Here is a 17,680-nt window from a genome sequence, read left to right on the forward strand (position 1 = left end):
GCTTAAGTAAAAATGCAACCATGGAAACAGTGCACCTAAACAGAATTTCCATAAATTAGTGGTACATGGAAAAAAAGACATATTCAGATTAAGAGCATTATACATGCATAGGACAGCCACCGTAGTCACCGTAGTCAGCCACACCTTCACCCTTTTTCTGCAAACTGTAGCATTCAAAGTACAACAGTTTGAGGGAAACTCAAAGACACAGTGAGCACATGTTAATTAGATTTTATTTTTGCTTTCACTTCAATTGTTTACAACTCTGCAAAAAGCACCAAAGAGCACCAAGGTTATCTTCAAGAATTCTGGACAGAATGTTGATTTTGTCAAACTAAAAGTAGTTAATTAAAGAGGGGTGGGGTGTTTTCTGAAGATGGATTTCAGCACCATGCATTAGGCAAAGAGCCCTGGGCTTTTGTGGGAATGCATGCCCGACTAGTCTGGTCTGATTTGCAGTTCTTTCAACAGCTTCTTGCTGAGATATCAATAAGAAATGAGTACCAACTATTCTTGTAAGGCTCCAAAGCTCCAAAACTTGCTGACCTGTGATAATTCAACTTGCTCTTCCTATTTAGGGTTACTGAACCCTGTTGGGGATGGGCAGGGGGGTACGTGACAGATGCAAGCCTCCCGTGAAAGTCTTTAATCTGTAAATAAAATATCACAGTCCCACCTTCACTACCAGAGAAAACAGGTATGCTACTATTATATAATCATACTCAACTGTTTAGTCTTTCCTTCTAAAAGACCCTGAAACTACGTGACATTACATTTTATTGCCAAGTACATGAGTTACTAACATTTCTGTATAGCATATACATAGTATATATAGCTAGTACCTATATATAAAATCTATGTAAGATTTAGACCTAAATAAATAAATAAATAAAGCTATATTAGCAGTTTGGAATCTGAATGTATTTAAATAATTACTGGGATTCTTCCCTGCCTGCCAAAATAGCTATTCTTCTTTTTCCCCTTCCTCTTAAATTAACATAACCACAATATTTAACCTAGCATGTAACTGCTCCAGAAACATTTTGCAGCCTCTTTTGCTTGTGAGGTCATGTGACTAAGGTGTGGCCAATGTGATACAAGAAGTGTTGTGTGAGACTTCTGCGAAGTGTCCTTGACTACAGAGAATGTGCTTCTTTGCCCCTCCCTCTGTTCTGCCAGAAACAGTGAGCTGGCAGCATATGTAATTAGCATGCGGGTGTTGAAGAAAGGGGTGATGGGGGTCACATCTCACCAATGGTAGGGAAATAAAAGAAGCCTGGGTTCCCGTGACTCAGGGAACGTCAGGGGACGGTCTGCCTCCAGACTTCTACACAAGAAACTTCTCTCTTGTTTAAACCACTGATGTTTGGGGATATCAATTATAAGCAGCTAAATAACTCTAAGTGATACACGCAAATCTCTACTTTCTGATACACTGTGGTATGCCTGCTTTCTGAATGTTTCACTGCATTGTTATCTAGTATTTTATTGGTCCCCCCAGAGCCTCCTTATTCTCCCTGTCACATGCTACCCTGGACTCCTGGCACCAGTAACACCTTCAAGCTCCTGAAATGATACACAGCCCAGCTCTCTGTCCCAGATAAATGGCTGTTTTAGCACAGGGAGTGAAGAAGAGTTTGTCCATTGTATGAGCAACTTTCACATAAGTTGCTTTTCTGTTCCCTGCCCTCTTAGAACCATCAAAATGGTACAGCAGATCACTGTGGGCTGGAATTTTCCGGAACTGAGAGAAGGGGGTGGGAATAATTTAAAGAAAGAATCTTTTGCAATTGGAAGATGATATACAGACTACTGGGACCAGAGGAAGAAGTAAGCTGTTGGGAGTTTAGACAGTGGAAGTTTCTACGTCCTGTGTGGGGTCCTTGGTGGAGAGATTGCCTGAAATATTGTCATATTCAAGCAACTCCACAATGCTGTAAGGAGAACACTCCTCCAGACCCAGCTTGCTGCAAAGCCAGCCACAGAAGCCTTTCTCCATGTCCCGGGCAGCTTGCCACCAGGCTCCCCAGGACCATGAGAGCTGAACCACAGCAGCATAGAGGCCCAGCGAGGAGGCCATGGCCATGATGAGCACTGGATAGAAGAGAATGAGGCAGGGGCAACACGAGATCTTGTGCCAGAAGGTCCTCTCCTCATTGTACACAAGGAAGATGTTGTACCAAGTGATAGTGCCATAGTAGAAAGAGACCACGAAAGAGAGAATAAAAACCACAGGCAGGCAGACCAGCGTCCAGAGGACCACGTGGGGCCCACGGTCTGCTGCCACCGGGCAGATCTTTCTGCCGTCAGGCGTTGCTTCCTTCAACGACTCTTTAGGCTTGGTCAGTTCCTGCAGCTCCTTCTCAGTCAATGTGACATGGATGTCCACCATCTGCCCCTTCTTCTTCCCTCGTGTGATGGTCCCCGTTAATGTGACATAGCGGCTGTCCAAAGGCATGTTCCACATACCTGAAGGGCATGGAAGAGGTAAAGTCAAGATCAGAAGAATGGGCATTTCATCAGTGTTGTCCTTGAGGCTGGAGCTGATGACACAGCGTCCACTCATAGCATGTGGCATGGTACTGGAGTCAGTGATTCAGTGATGGACTGAATGGGTCCCTCAGAAGGGTGACCTCTGGTAGGATTATTCCCACAGGGAACTCTCATCCGCACTGATAAAATTGTGAAGCAGGTTCAACTTGTTTTTTTGTGCGTGTTCTCTCTCTACTTTTCTGGACCTCAATTTTGCCACAATCTCTGTGATATGGGGGAATGGGAGGAACTTCTTTACTACAGACACCATTTGATAGTGATCTGGTTTCTAGGTTACAAGTACTGTGAAATTTGCTTGTGAATACCCCCTACTATGTATGAAGATTGTGCTCTGCGTGTGTTATGCTGATGGGTAGCCTGGCCCCCTTCCCTTCTCTGTGCTGCCCTGGGAGGAGACCTCCTCACAAGCCTGTGGACATCCCAGTCCTCATGTCCAAGCTGTGTACACACACACACACACACAACACTGCTACCACCACCACCACCACCATGACCACCAAACCACCAAACAGCCATCCTTTGGCTACCCTGGAAGTGAGGTGAGAGACACTGAAACAAGGAATTCCGTGTTCCTTGGTACCAGTATGTGAAATGTAGTCTACACGTGATGGAGGCAGGGAGAGCACAGGCTTTAGGTTGTCCCCTGGGTCCTTGCCCCATGGCTGGAAAGGGAATAGAACAGAGCCCTCTAAACAGCAGGGCCCAGGATGGTGGTGGGGAGTCCCACTGCCCAGATAAAAGGGTTGTACTCTTCCCCAGGAACCTAATGGTTTCAGTCTTCCTCATCTCAGTAAATAACACCGGCATCTGTCCTCTCTGTTGTTCCTGTCCAAACGTCAGGAGTCACGGTTTACTCCTCCCTTTTCTCACTCCCTGTCTCCAACCCATCACTGAGCTCCTGACTGCACTGTGAATCCAGCCTCTTCTCTAGCTATCTCTCCTGCTGTCACCCTCATCCTAGTGCTCTTGTGGCAGCAGGAGACAAGTCTCTCATCAGCTTCAATTCTTACTCCTTGTAACCCATTCTTTACAGAGAAGTCAGAGTGCTTTTTAAAAAAATATAAATGCCACAACACCTCTCCTTAGCCTAATTAAAAGTCCTCCATCGATGTCCCCTTGCACTTACAAAAAATCCCAAACTCTTTACTATGACTGCCATGGTTCAACATGACCTTACCATGCCTAACTTTCTGACCTCTCCCCATCCCTTGTCCTCTACACTCCCTAACAGAAATAACTCCATGCCAGAAACAGGCAGTGGTGTTTCTACCTTAGGTTCCTTGCCTTCGCTGCTCTCCCCGCTCTAAAAGCTCTGCCCAAGGTCTTTCCATGGACCGCTCCTTCATGCCGTTCAGATCACTCTAACATCACAGCCTCAGAGAAGCCTTGCGTGACCATGCAATCTCCCCCCACCCTCCACAAGTTACTCATCTTCCCATCACCATGGCTTATGGTCTTGGGAATTCGAACCACTACCCGAAACTATCTTTTATTTGCTGATTTGCTCACTGTCTGCCTTCCCCTTGGCGCAAGGTCAACTGCATGAGATCATGCAGAAATGTTGCTTATTCACTGTGCGCATATGCCTCTTAGGAGAGCAATCCATCTCCGCAAATAGATCTCCCTCATCCATTTATTGCTGCACGGTGATGCTCAATACAGACACTCCACAATTCACTAGCAGCAACAGACATTCTTATACACACCTCCTTATGCAGAAGGGCATTGATTGCCTGGGATAGATACTGAGAATTTTCAGGACATAGGCGATGCATATTTTGAATCTTGAACTTAGTAAAAATTGACCATTTTCCCTACGAAGTGGTTAAAGCAGATTCCACTTCCATGTGAGGTGTATGAGCATATGTTCACTTCCTCATGTTGCTGTTACCATATTTTACCCAATTTTTGGCCATCATATATGTGAGGGAACACTATGACTCACTGTTATAATAATTTGCATTTTCCTGATTATTATAAAAGTCAACTACTATTGTTTCTTCACCTTACATGTATTAAGCAATTAGCACAGTATGCTTGTATTACTAATTTTTGTGCACAAATCGGTCTCTTTCATTATATTAGGAGTTCTGAAAGGGCAGAGAGCTCCTCCACATGACCTAGAAGAGAACATAATAAATGCTCAATAAATACTGTTAATTCATTGAATGAAGACTGCAACAGTGTGAGAAGAAATATATCAACAAACAGAAATAGGTCAGTGATCAAATAGGTCCGTGATCAAATGCCTTTTTGTCTTCTGGAGGAGCCTCATTTGGTTTCCTTCCCATGGCTTTTAGCAAGTGGCCCCAGAGAGACACTTACCATCATCAGCAGGGTAGTCAAGGAAGTCCTCTCCTTCCTCCTCTTTAGGCTGGTCTCCACCTTCTGATTCCCCAGGTTCCTTGTCCATTTTCTCATTGTCTGACCGGTAGATGATGATGGATTCTGGGCGGAACTCCTTCTTCTTCTTCTTCCTGCTACCCATCGTGGATTCCCCATCCAGGGCCAGGGCAGCAGCCACAGCCTTCCTCAGAGAGCCCTGGTGGGGACTTGGGAGCCGGCCCTGGCTTCCCACTGATGCCGACTCTTCCATCCTAGTCCTCACGTCTAGTTGTACCTTGTGAAGAGCCCAGTTTGCTTGGCCAAATTTACAATCCACACATCACAGAGCTTCTTCCTGAATGAGGTTATGCAAAGATGTCCCAACAATGAGTTCAACTTAAAAGACAGGAAAACAATGCCATGAAGAAGAAGGGAATGGGGTGAGTTGGAAACGAGCTTGGGAAATGATCCTCAACGGGAGTCTTCGCCTCCCTTTACTTCTCATAACACTTCATTGCTGCATTTTGAGTGCTGCAGAAATACTTTTATAAGCATGGATTGTTGTGAATAAAATTTTATGTGTTGTAGTATGTTGGTCATTTACACAAACATGTAATATTAGGTAAACCCCATCAATGTAGCCAAGTATAAGAAAACTGGGTGAGGAAGCCTTACAGACAAATGGAGGTTAAGAACCACTCTTACTCTCACTCTTACTCCAGGATCCTGGCTACTAAGTCACACATCGCAACTATACCCAAACGAATGAATGCAACTTTCAGTGAGGCGCCCAAACATGGCAGAACTTTGCCACCCACGTATCCCCTGGTATTCTATAAAGGACAACTGTTTGCTGCGTTCTTGTTGGCCCCAAATCCCAGAAGATTCCTGAGACACATCCTATCACATGCGGGAAAACCAGTGGAGAGGATGCACACTTTTCACTTTTAGCATTCCTTCTTTTCTTTTTGGTTACCAGGTAAAGAGAGGGGTGTTATAATATTTTAGGAATCAGGAACTCTCTTATGCTTCCTCATCTCCAGTGGGAAGTCCCAGGGCTCACCATAGATTAGATACTTAGTGTCTACTTGTTGACCTGATACGACAGAGGGGAAGGGAAAATGCCTATGTAAAAATAAGATGTGAACAACTGTAAAGAGAGGAGGGCTTCATTACCCCCACCCCCAATTTTGGATACTTCATCATGCTGTTAGTATTTTATCTGGGAAATAGGTTCTGAACATTTCCCCTTCCTTTTAGATTCCATAAGACAAAGGGTAAAAAGAATCTCCCCATTTCCAAGACTTTAATCTTCAGAATTAAGAGAAGAGAAAGGGCTTCACTCTTCTTTGGAAGTTAGGCTTCACCCATCCTCCCTCTGTACCCTCAGCCCAAAGACGGCCAATGAACGAGAAGTGCAGTCAACCTCAATAAATCATTAGCTTGGGATTCTCAGTCATCCTGTAGGGGAAAATAGGTTTTAAAGAACGTACTCATGTTCTAAATCTCATGCTTAATATAACTGCTTTTAAGCCATTCTTGAAGACAACTTTCCATAATCATAAATTCATCCACCACTTTTTCCATCCGCATTGTCACTTTGGTCTAATGGCCATCATTTCTTACCTATGGTTCTTAAAAAAATGCTCCTTATCTTCTGGCTTCTACTCCTGCTGCCTTCCAACCAATTCTCCACTCACTCTTTAGAAAGATCTTTTGAAAACATCAATAAAATCATGCCATTTTCTGCTTAAAACCCTCGAGAGACATCCCGCTGTTGTGAAACTAAATCCACAAGGATTTGACCACTTTTCTCATATGTATTTCCAATGCTCAGTCACGCTGGCTGCTTATGTATTCCTCAAGAGCACCAAAAGCTTTCCGTTCTGAAGTCTTCTTAAATGCTGCCTGGGTTGGCTGGTATGCTGCTCCATCCCTGCCCCTGCACATGGCCATTGCCTTTGTATTCCCTAAGTCTCAGTTCAAAAGTCACCTCCTCCAAGATTTTCCTGATACCAGACTTAAAACAGGTTCCCTGCTCTGCCCTTCCTTATGCCTTGTCCTAACAGCCTATTTCCTGTGTAAGATTTATCAACAGTTGCAATTCAGTTTTACTTGTGATTTTACTTGTTTGTTGTCCATCTCCTTTCCTGGACTATAGGCTCTACAAAGTGGTGCCATACTAGTAGGTTCCCAAAATTATTTTAAGTGAGCGCATTAATGATTTGAGGCGGGGAGTGACATGGTAGCAATTAAGGATTAGCCTGATTTTGTCAAAGACTGAGACTGAAGAAAAGTTTAATAAAGAGACACTAATAAGCTCCTTTATAATTAATGAGCTCAGTTGTGACACAGTTGTTAAGTGCTACACCTACAGCTATTTTCTTCTTTATAATGGAGGGTTTTCGCTGGTCACATGGCTTATGTGGTAAAGATAACATTTCCCAGCATCCCTTGCAGATACGTGTGATCCAGACTAGTCCTTGGCCAATGGGATATGAGTAAAAGCGATGTGTGCAACTTCCACATCTGCACCTCTCCTTCCTCTTTTCACCTTCTTCAGGGCTGGAATGTGACCTTGATGAACCATCTTGAGCCATGCAGACAAGGAAAAACCCGTAGAGATGGCAGAGGAATGAGAAAGAAGGAATCACAGCCATCCTAATAGCCATAAACCCTCTTCCTTTGGCGGTAATAGCAGAAAAAAAATACCTATCTATTTTGTTTCAAGCCAGGGTTATTTTGGTCTCTTAAGGCAGCCATACAGAAGTGTTTCCCAACACACTGGGATTGTCTGAGGTTATTTTATATCCCAGCCTCTCTGCTGTGTTCCGATTCATCAGCCCTGAGGCATAAGAGGTTGTGATATGCATTCCTGAGTCAGGGCATAAAATAGCAACATCCCTGATACCAGGTGGTTCAAGCAGTTTTGGTTCTCCTGGGTGGGCCAGGAATTCTGAAGCTCAGCTGTCCGGTACAAAGGGTACCACACTGACGCTGGCTCAAGCCTCACCAGAATCCACTGGAGAGCTCAATACACTATATGATACTATTATGGATTGAATATTTGTGTCATTTCAAAATTCATATGTTGAAATCTTAACTCCCAATGTGATGGTATTAGGAAGTAGGGTCTTCGGGAGGTGATTAGGTTAGGAGAGTGCAGCACTCATGCATGAGAGCAGTAGTGCCCTTATTAAAGAGACTCCTGAGAGCTTTCTTGCTCTCTCTGCCACGTGAGGTCACAGCAAGAAGCCGGTAGCCTATGAACCAGGATGGTATCTATTAATCAGGCTCTCACCAGACACTAGATCTGCCATCAACCTGATCTTGGACCTCTTAGCCTTCAGATTATGAGAAAAAAAATGTGGTCATATAAGCAACTCAGTACAAGGTATTTTTGTTGTAGCAGCCTGAACAGACCGAGGCAGAGACTTTTCTCTGCTTGTAATGAGATGGCCAACAGTGTACCAAAAGGGGAATCAGAACAGCACAAATGAACACACCTTCCCAGCTAGAGTGCTGAAAGGTTAAAGGGACTTTGAGAATTCTCCCTGTTTATGCCTGAGCTGCGTCCTTCATTGAAAAAATAAAATATGCCCTGGCTGGCGTAGCTCAGCGGATTGAGCTCAGGCTGCGAACCAAAGTATCGCAGGTTCGATTCCCAGTCAGGGCACATGCCTGGGTTGCGGTCCATGTGAGAGGCAACCACACATTAATGTTTCTCTCTCTCTCTCCCTCCCTTCCCCTCTCTAAAAATAAATAAATCTTAAAAAAAAAAAAGAAAAAAGAAAATATAGTGCTGTCTCCTAGGGAGAACTGGCCCTTCTCCCCAGGGGGCATCTTTGGATCTTTAGCTATTCCCTCTGGGAGAACTGGCCCTTCTCCCAGAGAGAACAGTTAGTTAGTCAAAATCACACACAGCCCTTGGCACATAGCCATGTTTGTCTAAAACATATTTAAGCATAGCCCCTAAAGCGAGACTTTGGAATCCCACCTGAGGGAAGGACACTTCACTCGGAACTGTTCCCAGATGCACCCTGACCGTTGCTGCCTCTTGGGATTCCCCAGCATCTGTGTTCGGGTGTGAGTGATTTCCTGTCTGGTGATATATGCTCTTGATTCTTGCTTTTCTTTCTGCTCTCACTGAATAAAGTGCTTAACTATTCCCCTTTGGGTCTTTATTGCCTGCGAATCCAAACCTCCAAATTACACGTGGCCACGATTTCCTATGTGCCCCTTAATGGCACAAGTGCCATTGTTACACTAAGTCATCAGCAGAAACCCTGGTTACTACTCCCCTCGCTGGCCAGTTGTTATTCACTCACTCTGTCACTAACCCCCACCAGCCAGTTACTCAGCTCCACCCTTGCCTCCACAGTGGTGGTTTACTGCTGATTCACAGACTTCTCACCCTCTGGCATGATTTCTCTGGAGTTGGCTCACAGTTCTGTGCTCCCAGGTAGTCACTGGAGCATATCTAATCCAGTGCCTTCTCCAAACCCATGTAGATACACTCAGCAGAACTGCGAACTTAGTGGGCGGAGAAACCAGGAAGCTTTGAAGCCTCTGCCCTTATACTCACTGCAGGGACACGAGTAACATACATGAAGCATGGCTGAAAAAATGCTACAAAGTGTCAGTGACACCAAGCCTTAACATCTGCACACAGTAAGGAATGGTGGGGACTATGGTAAACAGGAGCTCAGGTCTCATCTTAAGTAGAAAGTTACTGTTTCCCTCTCTTCCACCACCAATGCCCAGTGTTCAGCCAGCTGCTCTCGCAGAGGAACGCCGGTCCATTTGGTATGGGATTTCTGAAATGTCATATGAAAATTCCTGGTTTTAATGGTTGCGATTAGCGCAAGTTTAAATAAATTACCAAGTGGACAACCAACCCCAACAAAACACAAACGGGCTGCCATTTTGCCACCTCTTCCTTATAGAGCTTTCACATCAGGGTGGCCTGCTACAACGATTTAAGACAAATCAGGATTTGACTTTTTGCACTTTGACCCATACGAGCACATCTCCCGCTTCCAAGGAACCTGAACTGGGGCTGGGAGGGTGGAGTGCCATCACTTTCAGGTTAACTTCCCACTACGGTGAACCCTGTCTTGTTCCAGCCTGCCATTCTTCCAGTTCCTCTGATTGGGTATGTGTTGCCCACAGGGCCACCTATTACCTGTCTTGGGTGGCCAGATTCTCCCAATAGCACCTTGATTTACCATCATTAGATACACTAGGCCAACTAGGAAATACAATGCTTACCATTTTACCATTGAAAATTAGCATTAACCTCTCTCAGAAAGACAGTCTTGCCAATGGAAAAATGAAGGGAACTGGGCTTAGACGAGCGTCCAATGGCTGGAACGATGATGGAACAGCAACTTAAAAACTCCCAGCCTCCAGCCAGTTGCTCTGACTTGGCTGTGAGCACAGCCAGGCTGCCTGCAACCTGTTATTTTGTGGTCCTGTGACATCTTCTTGTCGTTGTCTAATTACTTGGTTCTAACAGGCTCTTACACTGAGACAGGTTCATCATCTAGAAAGGACCTGACCATCTCTATAGAGGAAATAGTTCCTGGCCACAAAGATAGTTGGTTACAAGGCGCTTGAGCATCTCCTTATTATAAGATCTGATCTTCGCTATCTGATCTTTTTGCTTATTGTCTTACCTCTCATGGTAGCTTTCCCCCTCCCACGCCTGCCCCCAACATACATACATGCTGGAATGTAAACTCCAAAAGGCAGGGACACCTAAATATCTTGTCCACTGTACTGTATCCCCCATGCCTAGACTAGTACCCGGCACATGGCAGGTACACAGTAAATACTGACTGAATATTGTGAATTGGTTGCGAGTCTCATTTGTGCAGGCTGGGCTCTTATTCAAGGAGGGGTGGGATGAGAAGCCTCATTGACATTTCTTCCACACTGCACAGAGATTCTGTGAGTCTGAATGCTGAGAATCCCACAGGCCCCTATACGTCTGAGCCAGCAGCTGCTTTGCCATGAGAGAACATGAAGTTGCCGGGCAGATGGGGCAGGCGAGGGTGAGAAGATGGGTGAGCAGGGGAATCGCAGAAGATGAAGGGAGTTAGTGGTAGTGGGGGCTGACAGCGTAGGCGTGTGGAAGGATCATGGCCGTGACGACGCGTTTTTCACCAGGACAAAGTGGGCAGTGACTCGGAGTGCAGGAAGGGCAGCGTTTGACTCACTGAGGGAGCAGTCCATGCGGCATGAGGTGGCTGCCCTGGGAAGAGATGGCTCAACCAGAAGCCAGTGAAAATCTGGAAATGAGGAGCCTCCAAGAGGCAGCATGACTGCTGGGCCTCCAGGCCTGAAGGGCTGAGGTCAGAAGCAGAGATGACATGCCTCTGTATTTTGAACAAAAGATCTCTCAAAGAGACCCCAACGCTCTTCATCACAGGCTCTCTCAGGACTGTGACGAATAGCTTTCTGATTGCTCATGCTGCAGCTTCCTGCTGCTGAGCAACCGCTGCTTGTCATCCTCAGCAGTCAGAACTGGCTTGAAGCCAGTCCAGTCACCTTGTCACTGGAGGACTGCAGAGTCCCTGTCTCAGTCCCCTGGGCCAGCACAGGGAGGCTATGCTACAGCCAGGCCCACACGAACCCACCCAGGCAGAGCTCCGTGAATGCACAGGTCCAGCCCCGTCATGAACCACATTTCATTGTGTCTTTATAAAATTATCTTTAAAAGAAACTTAAAGTGTTCCTTCTTCCCAAGAGAAAAAGCATGGAATTCTCTGGAATAAGAAACTCCTCAGAACCTAATCAATATTTCTCTTCCTGTTTTTAAAAAAAATGTGTTATTGGGATTAAAGCACCACAATTATGCTTTTCTGCAACAATACTTTTAACTTTACTATATAAATTTATTTCTTTGTTGTAGCGGTGATGGTGTAATTTAAAAACATCCAGTCATAACTACATAACTGACTTAAGTGTTGATGTAAGTGATATCTAGATCATCTAGCAAATGGAAAAAGGAAGAACTTTCTTCCCTTTAGTAATGAGTGTGGACTAGAACCTGTCAGCAGCAAAGACTGAGGGGCAAGAGTGTCTTAAAGGAGGTCAGAGAAGGGCAGGGAATGGAAGAACAGGAAGAAAGACGTCTGATTCCACTCCCCACCGCTTCCAATTTGCTTTGTGAATAACCAGGTGGCAGGCCCAACCACAGAACAATGGCATTTGTGTGCTTTGACATTATTTTAATGCCCAGAAGGGGTAAATACAGTACTCTGACAACAGACAGAAATAGCATCCTGCCTGGATTGTGAAGACCACAGCACCTGACCCAGTTCCCAGATCTTCACTGTTCTTAGGCAAGGTCTCCCCAGGCCATTCCAGGTGGAATCGCACTCTGGTGGGTTGAGAGGACCATGCAAGATGAACAATAGGAAGGAGAATGTGAATAATAGGGTCACTGTGTTGGGGTGCCCAAACACGGATGAGAACTTTCCCCCATCCGCAGCAGACTTGCTCCCCTGAATAAGGAATAAGACACGAAGTGGGGACTAGGTTCTCTTTCTCTTTCTCTCTCTCTCTCTCTCATACATCTCACACACACACACACACACACACACACACACACACACACACACACTGATGCGTTCTTGCAGGAAGCTTGCAAGGAAACCTCCTCTTTTAGACTCATCCATTTATGCAGCCTGGGTGAAATGGATCAGATCTCGAATCTGGTAAAAGTGGCTTCTTCCCTACATTCCTGAGAGGGAGATGAGGCAGAGAAGGGCTCGAGCTTATTTTTGAAAGCAGTTATCTTGCGTCTGTTGGAGAACTGCAACGGTGCCCTTCTCCCCCACCCCCACGACCCTCCCCAGGGTACCTTCCCGAAGAGGAAAGGATCTGGAAGCGCATTTCTTCCCCTCAGTGGAGCCAGCCCCTTCTCTTCTGCCGCACATAGCATCTGGGGGCAGAGCGTCACCGGACGCCGAAGGGTGCAGCAAGGGTCCCAAGCTGCAGCCTCTCTGTCCCCACATGCCCTGGAGATTTAATTTTAATTAACCGGGAGAGCTATAGCACTGAGGATTGCATTTTTCAAAATAGCGCACACTCCCGCTTTTTGTCTGCTTCCCTTCTGCCACCTAAGGCATCGAAATTATAAGAACAACCCTTTGGCAGCGAATTATAAGAACAAAAACCAACAAACAAAAAAAAACGAACGAGGAGTCTCACCTACACGTGCCGGAGACAGCGACTGGCTGGAGACACCGCCGTCGCGGGGGAGGGGTCTCTCCGAGGATGGGAGGATGCAAAGCTGCCGTGGCCCGCGGGGCTGGGCGGGGCCCCGGTGGTCACGTGGCCGCTTAGGCCTGCCCAGGTCCGAGGTCCCTGTAACTGTAGGATGTTGTCCTGCTCTGAGCGCCTTCGTACCCCGAGTGATCATGAGTCTTCCGGCCAAGCGTACGAGCTGCCTGGCGCCCGGCTTGCTGCAGAATCTAACAGCCATCGTCACCGGCGGGGGCACGGGCATCGGAAAGGCCATCGCGGGCGAGTTGCTGCAGCTGGGTGCGTGAACAGGCCTTGGGCGGGTGGTCCCGGAGTGTGTGTCGGGGCTGGTGGAGGAGGGGGCGGGAGTTGCGGTGGAGACACCTGCCTGTGTAAACTGGGGTTGGGAGCCAGCCAGCCAGCCTTAGGCAGGGGAGGGAAAGTGTGGACTTGCAAAGCAAAGAGGGGTAGACGTGGGCGAAACATGAAAAGATAAAATCGGCATTGATTAAAAAAAAAGTAAGGAAATTTTAAAAGGACGAGAAGAAACACGTTTACAATATACAACAGGCGTGTGATATGAAGAGCTCTCACAAATAAGGAAGGAAAATACTGAACACGCTGATAGAAAAATTGGCCTATGATATGGAACAGGTGTACCAAAGGAAGAACTAGAAATAGGCAGTAAGTAAATGAGAAAACAATCAACTTTATTGGTAATGAAATGCAAAATAAAACAATAATAAGATCCCATTTTTTTCTAAAAAGATTTTAAAACATTGAAGAAGACGACAGTGTTGATGACACAGTGAAAAGGATGGCAAGAATGCAAATTATTACAAGCTTCCTAGAGGACAATTTGAAAAACAGAATCCTAAAGTTTTAACAATATTCATGCTCCCTTCCATGACCTAGGAAATTCTCTCTCAGGAATTTAAGGAAATAATCGGAGACAAGCACAGATTTATATACAAGGATATGTATATGCAGTGTCTCGAGTAGGGAAACATTGGAAATAACCTACATATTCATGATATGGGAAATAGTTAAATCAATAACAATGGGATATTATGTTGCTATTGAAGACTTTTTGTAGAGAAATGCATCCCTTAAAATTGAAAAAAGCAGGACTCTAAACAAAATACAGCTTTCCAGTTTGTTTGTTAATGAAAAATACAGTGTATATGCAGAAAAATACTGAAAGGAAGTTTATAGCATTATTAACAACAGCAAGCTTTTATGGAAATAATCTGAATTATGGGGGTTAAACTGTCTTCATTTTGAACATTGTTTATGAACACGTAAACTGCCTTTGCTTACCATTGTGTTTCTAATGCTTGTCACGTAGTATGAACTGAAACAGGAAACTAAAAAATGAAAATACTCTCAGTGTAAGAAACTTTCAAACCTATGGAGAATGGTTGTGAGTTTATTTGAGCCAAACTGATGGTAATTTGCAGGGAAGCAAAACTTCAGTGAGTTGAGAGAATGCTCTGAAGAATGGCACCTTTGTACCTTATTTTATACATTATAATCAAAGGAGGAGACAGAAGGGGGTTAAATGAAATCCACTGGTGATCGATTAGGGAGGCAGGGAGAAAACAAAGCAGGAAAATCTCTGGGATTAAAGAAATAAAACGGGAGACTCCTATTTCTTTTGCATTGGTGGGTATACATACCATAGTTCACAATGAACATTTACAGTACATAGAGATGGTATGTGGGGGAACAAGATAACAATGAGGGGTTCTGGTGGTCTCTGGTGTGGTGATGAACTCCTTTAGCTCTTTCTTGTCTGGAAAACTTTTTATCTGTCCTTGGATTCTAAATGATAGCTTTGCAGGGTAGAGTAATCTTAGTTGTAGGTCCTGGCTTTTCATCACTTTGAGTATTTCATGCCAGTCCCTTCTAGCCTGCAAAGTTTCTATTGAAAAACAACTGACAGTCTTATGGGAGCTACCTTGTAGGTAACTAATGTTTTTCTCTTGCTGCTTTTAAGATTCTCTCTCTGTCTTTAACCTTTGCCATTTTAATTATGGTGTATCTTGGTGTGTTCCTCTTTGGGTTCATCTTGTTTGGGACTCTGTGCTTCCTGGACTTGTATGTCTACTTTCTTCACCAAGAAAGGGAAGTTTTCTATCATTATTTTTTCAAATAGGTTTTCAATTTCATTTTCTCTCTCTTCTCTTTCCAGCACCCCCATGATGTGAATGTTGGTATGCTTGAAGTTGTCCCTGAGGCTCCTTACATTACCCTTACTGTTTTTTGGATTCTTTTTTCTTCTTGTTGTTCCGATTGAGTGTTTTTTGCTTCCATATATTCCAAATCACTGATTTGATTCTCACTTTCATCCACTCTACTGTTGATTCCCTATAAATTGTTCTTCATTTCAGTTAGTGTATTCTTCATTTCTAACGGGTTCTTTTTTATGGTTTCCATGCCCTTTTTTATGCAGCTGAAATTCTCACTAAGTTCACTGAGCATTCTTATAACCAGTGTTTTGAACTCTACATCTATTACATTGCTTGTCTCCATTTTGTTTATTTCTTTCTGTGGAATTTTGTTCTGTTCTTTCATTTAGGCCATTTTTTTGTCTCTTCATCTTGCTAGCCTCTCTGTTTTTGTTTGTATGGATTAGGTAGAGCTGCTACGACTCCCTGTTTTGGAAGAGTGGCCTGATACAGTAAGTGTCTTGTAGGGTCCAGTGTCACAGCCTTTTTTATCACTTAGGCTGGGTACTTGAGGTTCCGTCCACCATGTGGGCTATGTACACCATCCTCTTGTAATTGAGCCTTGATTGCTGTTGGCAAGTCAATTGGAGGGATTTACCCAGGCTGATCAGTTGCAAGGACTGGCTGTGACCACTGACCACCAACCTCTGATCACTGCACAGGATCAGCTGTGCAGGAGTCCACTCCACAGAGCAGGACTTACCAGCAAGGTTCTGGTGCCCACTGAATCCTCCCCTTGAGAGTGTTGCTTGTGGAGGTGGTTGGGTGGTGGTGCTCCTACATGTTCTGTAGCTGTCCACTAGGTGTGTGGGCTTTGGGAACTCCTGGGAGATGCTGGCCAAGGTCCACCATAACCTGTGCCAGAATACAGGTACTGGGGCCACCTAGCATAAGCTATAAAGCAATCCGCAGTTGTCTGTTACTTGTCCTTGGATTGGAGGTGCCCAGGCAAGTCCTAGCTTGGCACCAAGCTAGGCTGAACCAAGGCCAGCTGCTGCTAGTGCCAGGCCATGGGGCCACTTAGCAGTAGGCAAAAAGCATGCTGTGGTCAGATGTTATTGTTTGGGAGAATTTAAGAAAATCTGAGGCATGAGCCAAGACAAGCCATTTGGAAATAATATGCAAATAATTTTCACAATGACTTTCTAAACTTTAATTTTTTTATGCTAGAATTAATGGCTACTTCCTGAAAATTGTTATAAGCCCTAATTGGGCAAATAAATTGTTAGCCAATTCTGTTTCTAATGAGGAGTCTACTATTTTTTTTATATGAATTACAAGTTGAACTTTTAGGACTTCCCTCAAAGATGGAGGCGTAGGTAGATACACTGCGCTTCTCTGTAACGAAAAGGAGGATAACAACAAATTTAAAAACAAAATATCAGAACTGACAGAAAATCGAACTGTATGGAAGTCTGACAACCAAGCAGTTAAAGAAGAAACATTCATCCAGACCAGTAGGAGGAGCGGAGATGGGCAGCTGGGGTGGAGAGGACTGGCCGCAAGGCAGCAGCTGGCAGAACGGGTGAGGTGGCAGCTGGCAGAGTGGGCAGCCCCATGTTTGTGTGCTGATAAACCAGGAGGAACAACTGGGTAGTGAGACAGGCCGCAAAACCCAGGGTCCCAGCCCGGGGAAATAAATTCTTAAAACCTCTGACTAAAAAAACCTGTGGGAGTTGAGGCAGTGGGAAAAACTCCTAGCATCACAAGAGAGTTCCTAGGACAGGCCCATAAGGTCCTAGAATGTACACAAACCCACCCACCCAGGAACCAGCACCAGAAGGGCCCAATTTGATTGTGGGTAGTGGGGGAAGTAACTGAAAACCGGCAGAAAGTGGAGCAAGCAACACTGTTCCCTCTTGTACACCTTCCCCACATAGAAGTATTTGCCCCACCCTGGTGAATACCTAAGGCTCCCACTCTTATGGCCCAAATGAAAGAACAGATCAAAGTTCCAGAAGAAATACAACTAAGTGAGGAATAGATAGCCAACCTATCAGATGCACAGTTCAAAATACTGGTAATCAGGATGCTCACAGAATTGGTTGAATTTGGTCACAAAATAGAGGGAAAAGTGAAGGCTATGCAAAGTAAAATGAAGGAAAATGTACAGGGAACCAACAAGGACAGAAAGGAAACTGGGACTCAAATCAATGGTTTGAACCAGAAGGAAGAAATGGAAACCCAACCAGAACAAAATGAAGAAACAAGAATTCAAAAAATTGAGGAGAGGCTTAGGAACCTCCAGGACAACTTTAAACATTTCAACATCTGAATTATAGGGGTGCCAGAAGGAGAAGAGGAAGAGCAAGAAATTA

General features: G+C 44.8%; 2 protein-coding genes across 4 annotated transcripts in view; one reads left to right on the forward strand and one right to left on the reverse strand.

The window, feature by feature from the left end:
- Nucleotides 1-284: 284 nt before the first annotated feature.
- On the reverse strand, nucleotides 285-13,204 carry TMEM169 (transmembrane protein 169). The gene is made up of 3 exons (XM_045853219.1): nucleotides 13,099-13,204; nucleotides 4,879-5,233; nucleotides 285-2,469 (listed from the first exon to the last, which is right to left on the reverse strand). Exons 2-3 carry the CDS (start codon nucleotides 5,147-5,149, stop codon nucleotides 1,847-1,849), a joined length of 894 nt encoding a protein of 297 aa, XP_045709175.1. The 5' UTR covers nucleotides 5,150-5,233; nucleotides 13,099-13,204; the 3' UTR covers nucleotides 285-1,846.
- A 22-nt stretch (nucleotides 13,205-13,226) lies between these two features.
- PECR (peroxisomal trans-2-enoyl-CoA reductase) overlaps nucleotides 13,227-17,680 on the forward strand; it is a 39,675-nt gene continuing 35,221 nt past the window's right edge. For 2 of the 3 annotated variants that reach the window (XM_045853204.1, XM_045853196.1), the window contains exon 1: nucleotides 13,227-13,431. In XM_045853204.1, the coding sequence (XP_045709160.1) occupies nucleotides 13,308-13,431 (124 nt within the window). In that variant the 5' untranslated portion in view covers nucleotides 13,227-13,307. The remainder of the gene's footprint in view (nucleotides 13,432-17,680) is intronic. The other variant, XM_045853187.1, reaches the window with a different exon arrangement.

This window comes from Phyllostomus hastatus, unplaced genomic scaffold (assembly GCF_019186645.2).
Source record: "Phyllostomus hastatus isolate PE091 unplaced genomic scaffold, TTU_PhHast_1.1 phas_contig_137, whole genome shotgun sequence".
Taxonomy (NCBI): domain Eukaryota; kingdom Metazoa; phylum Chordata; class Mammalia; order Chiroptera; family Phyllostomidae; genus Phyllostomus; species Phyllostomus hastatus.

Excerpts from the sequence above, each read along its gene's own strand:
- TMEM169 (XM_045853219.1), bottom strand. The coding sequence starts at position 5,149 with ATGGAAGAGTCGGCATCAGTGGGAAGCCAGGGCCGGCTCCCAAGTCCC. Across the intron at positions 2,470-4,878 it reads TGACTACCCTGCTGATGATG|GTATGTGGAACATGCCTTTG; the intron begins GTAAGTGTCTCT and ends CATGCCCTTCAG.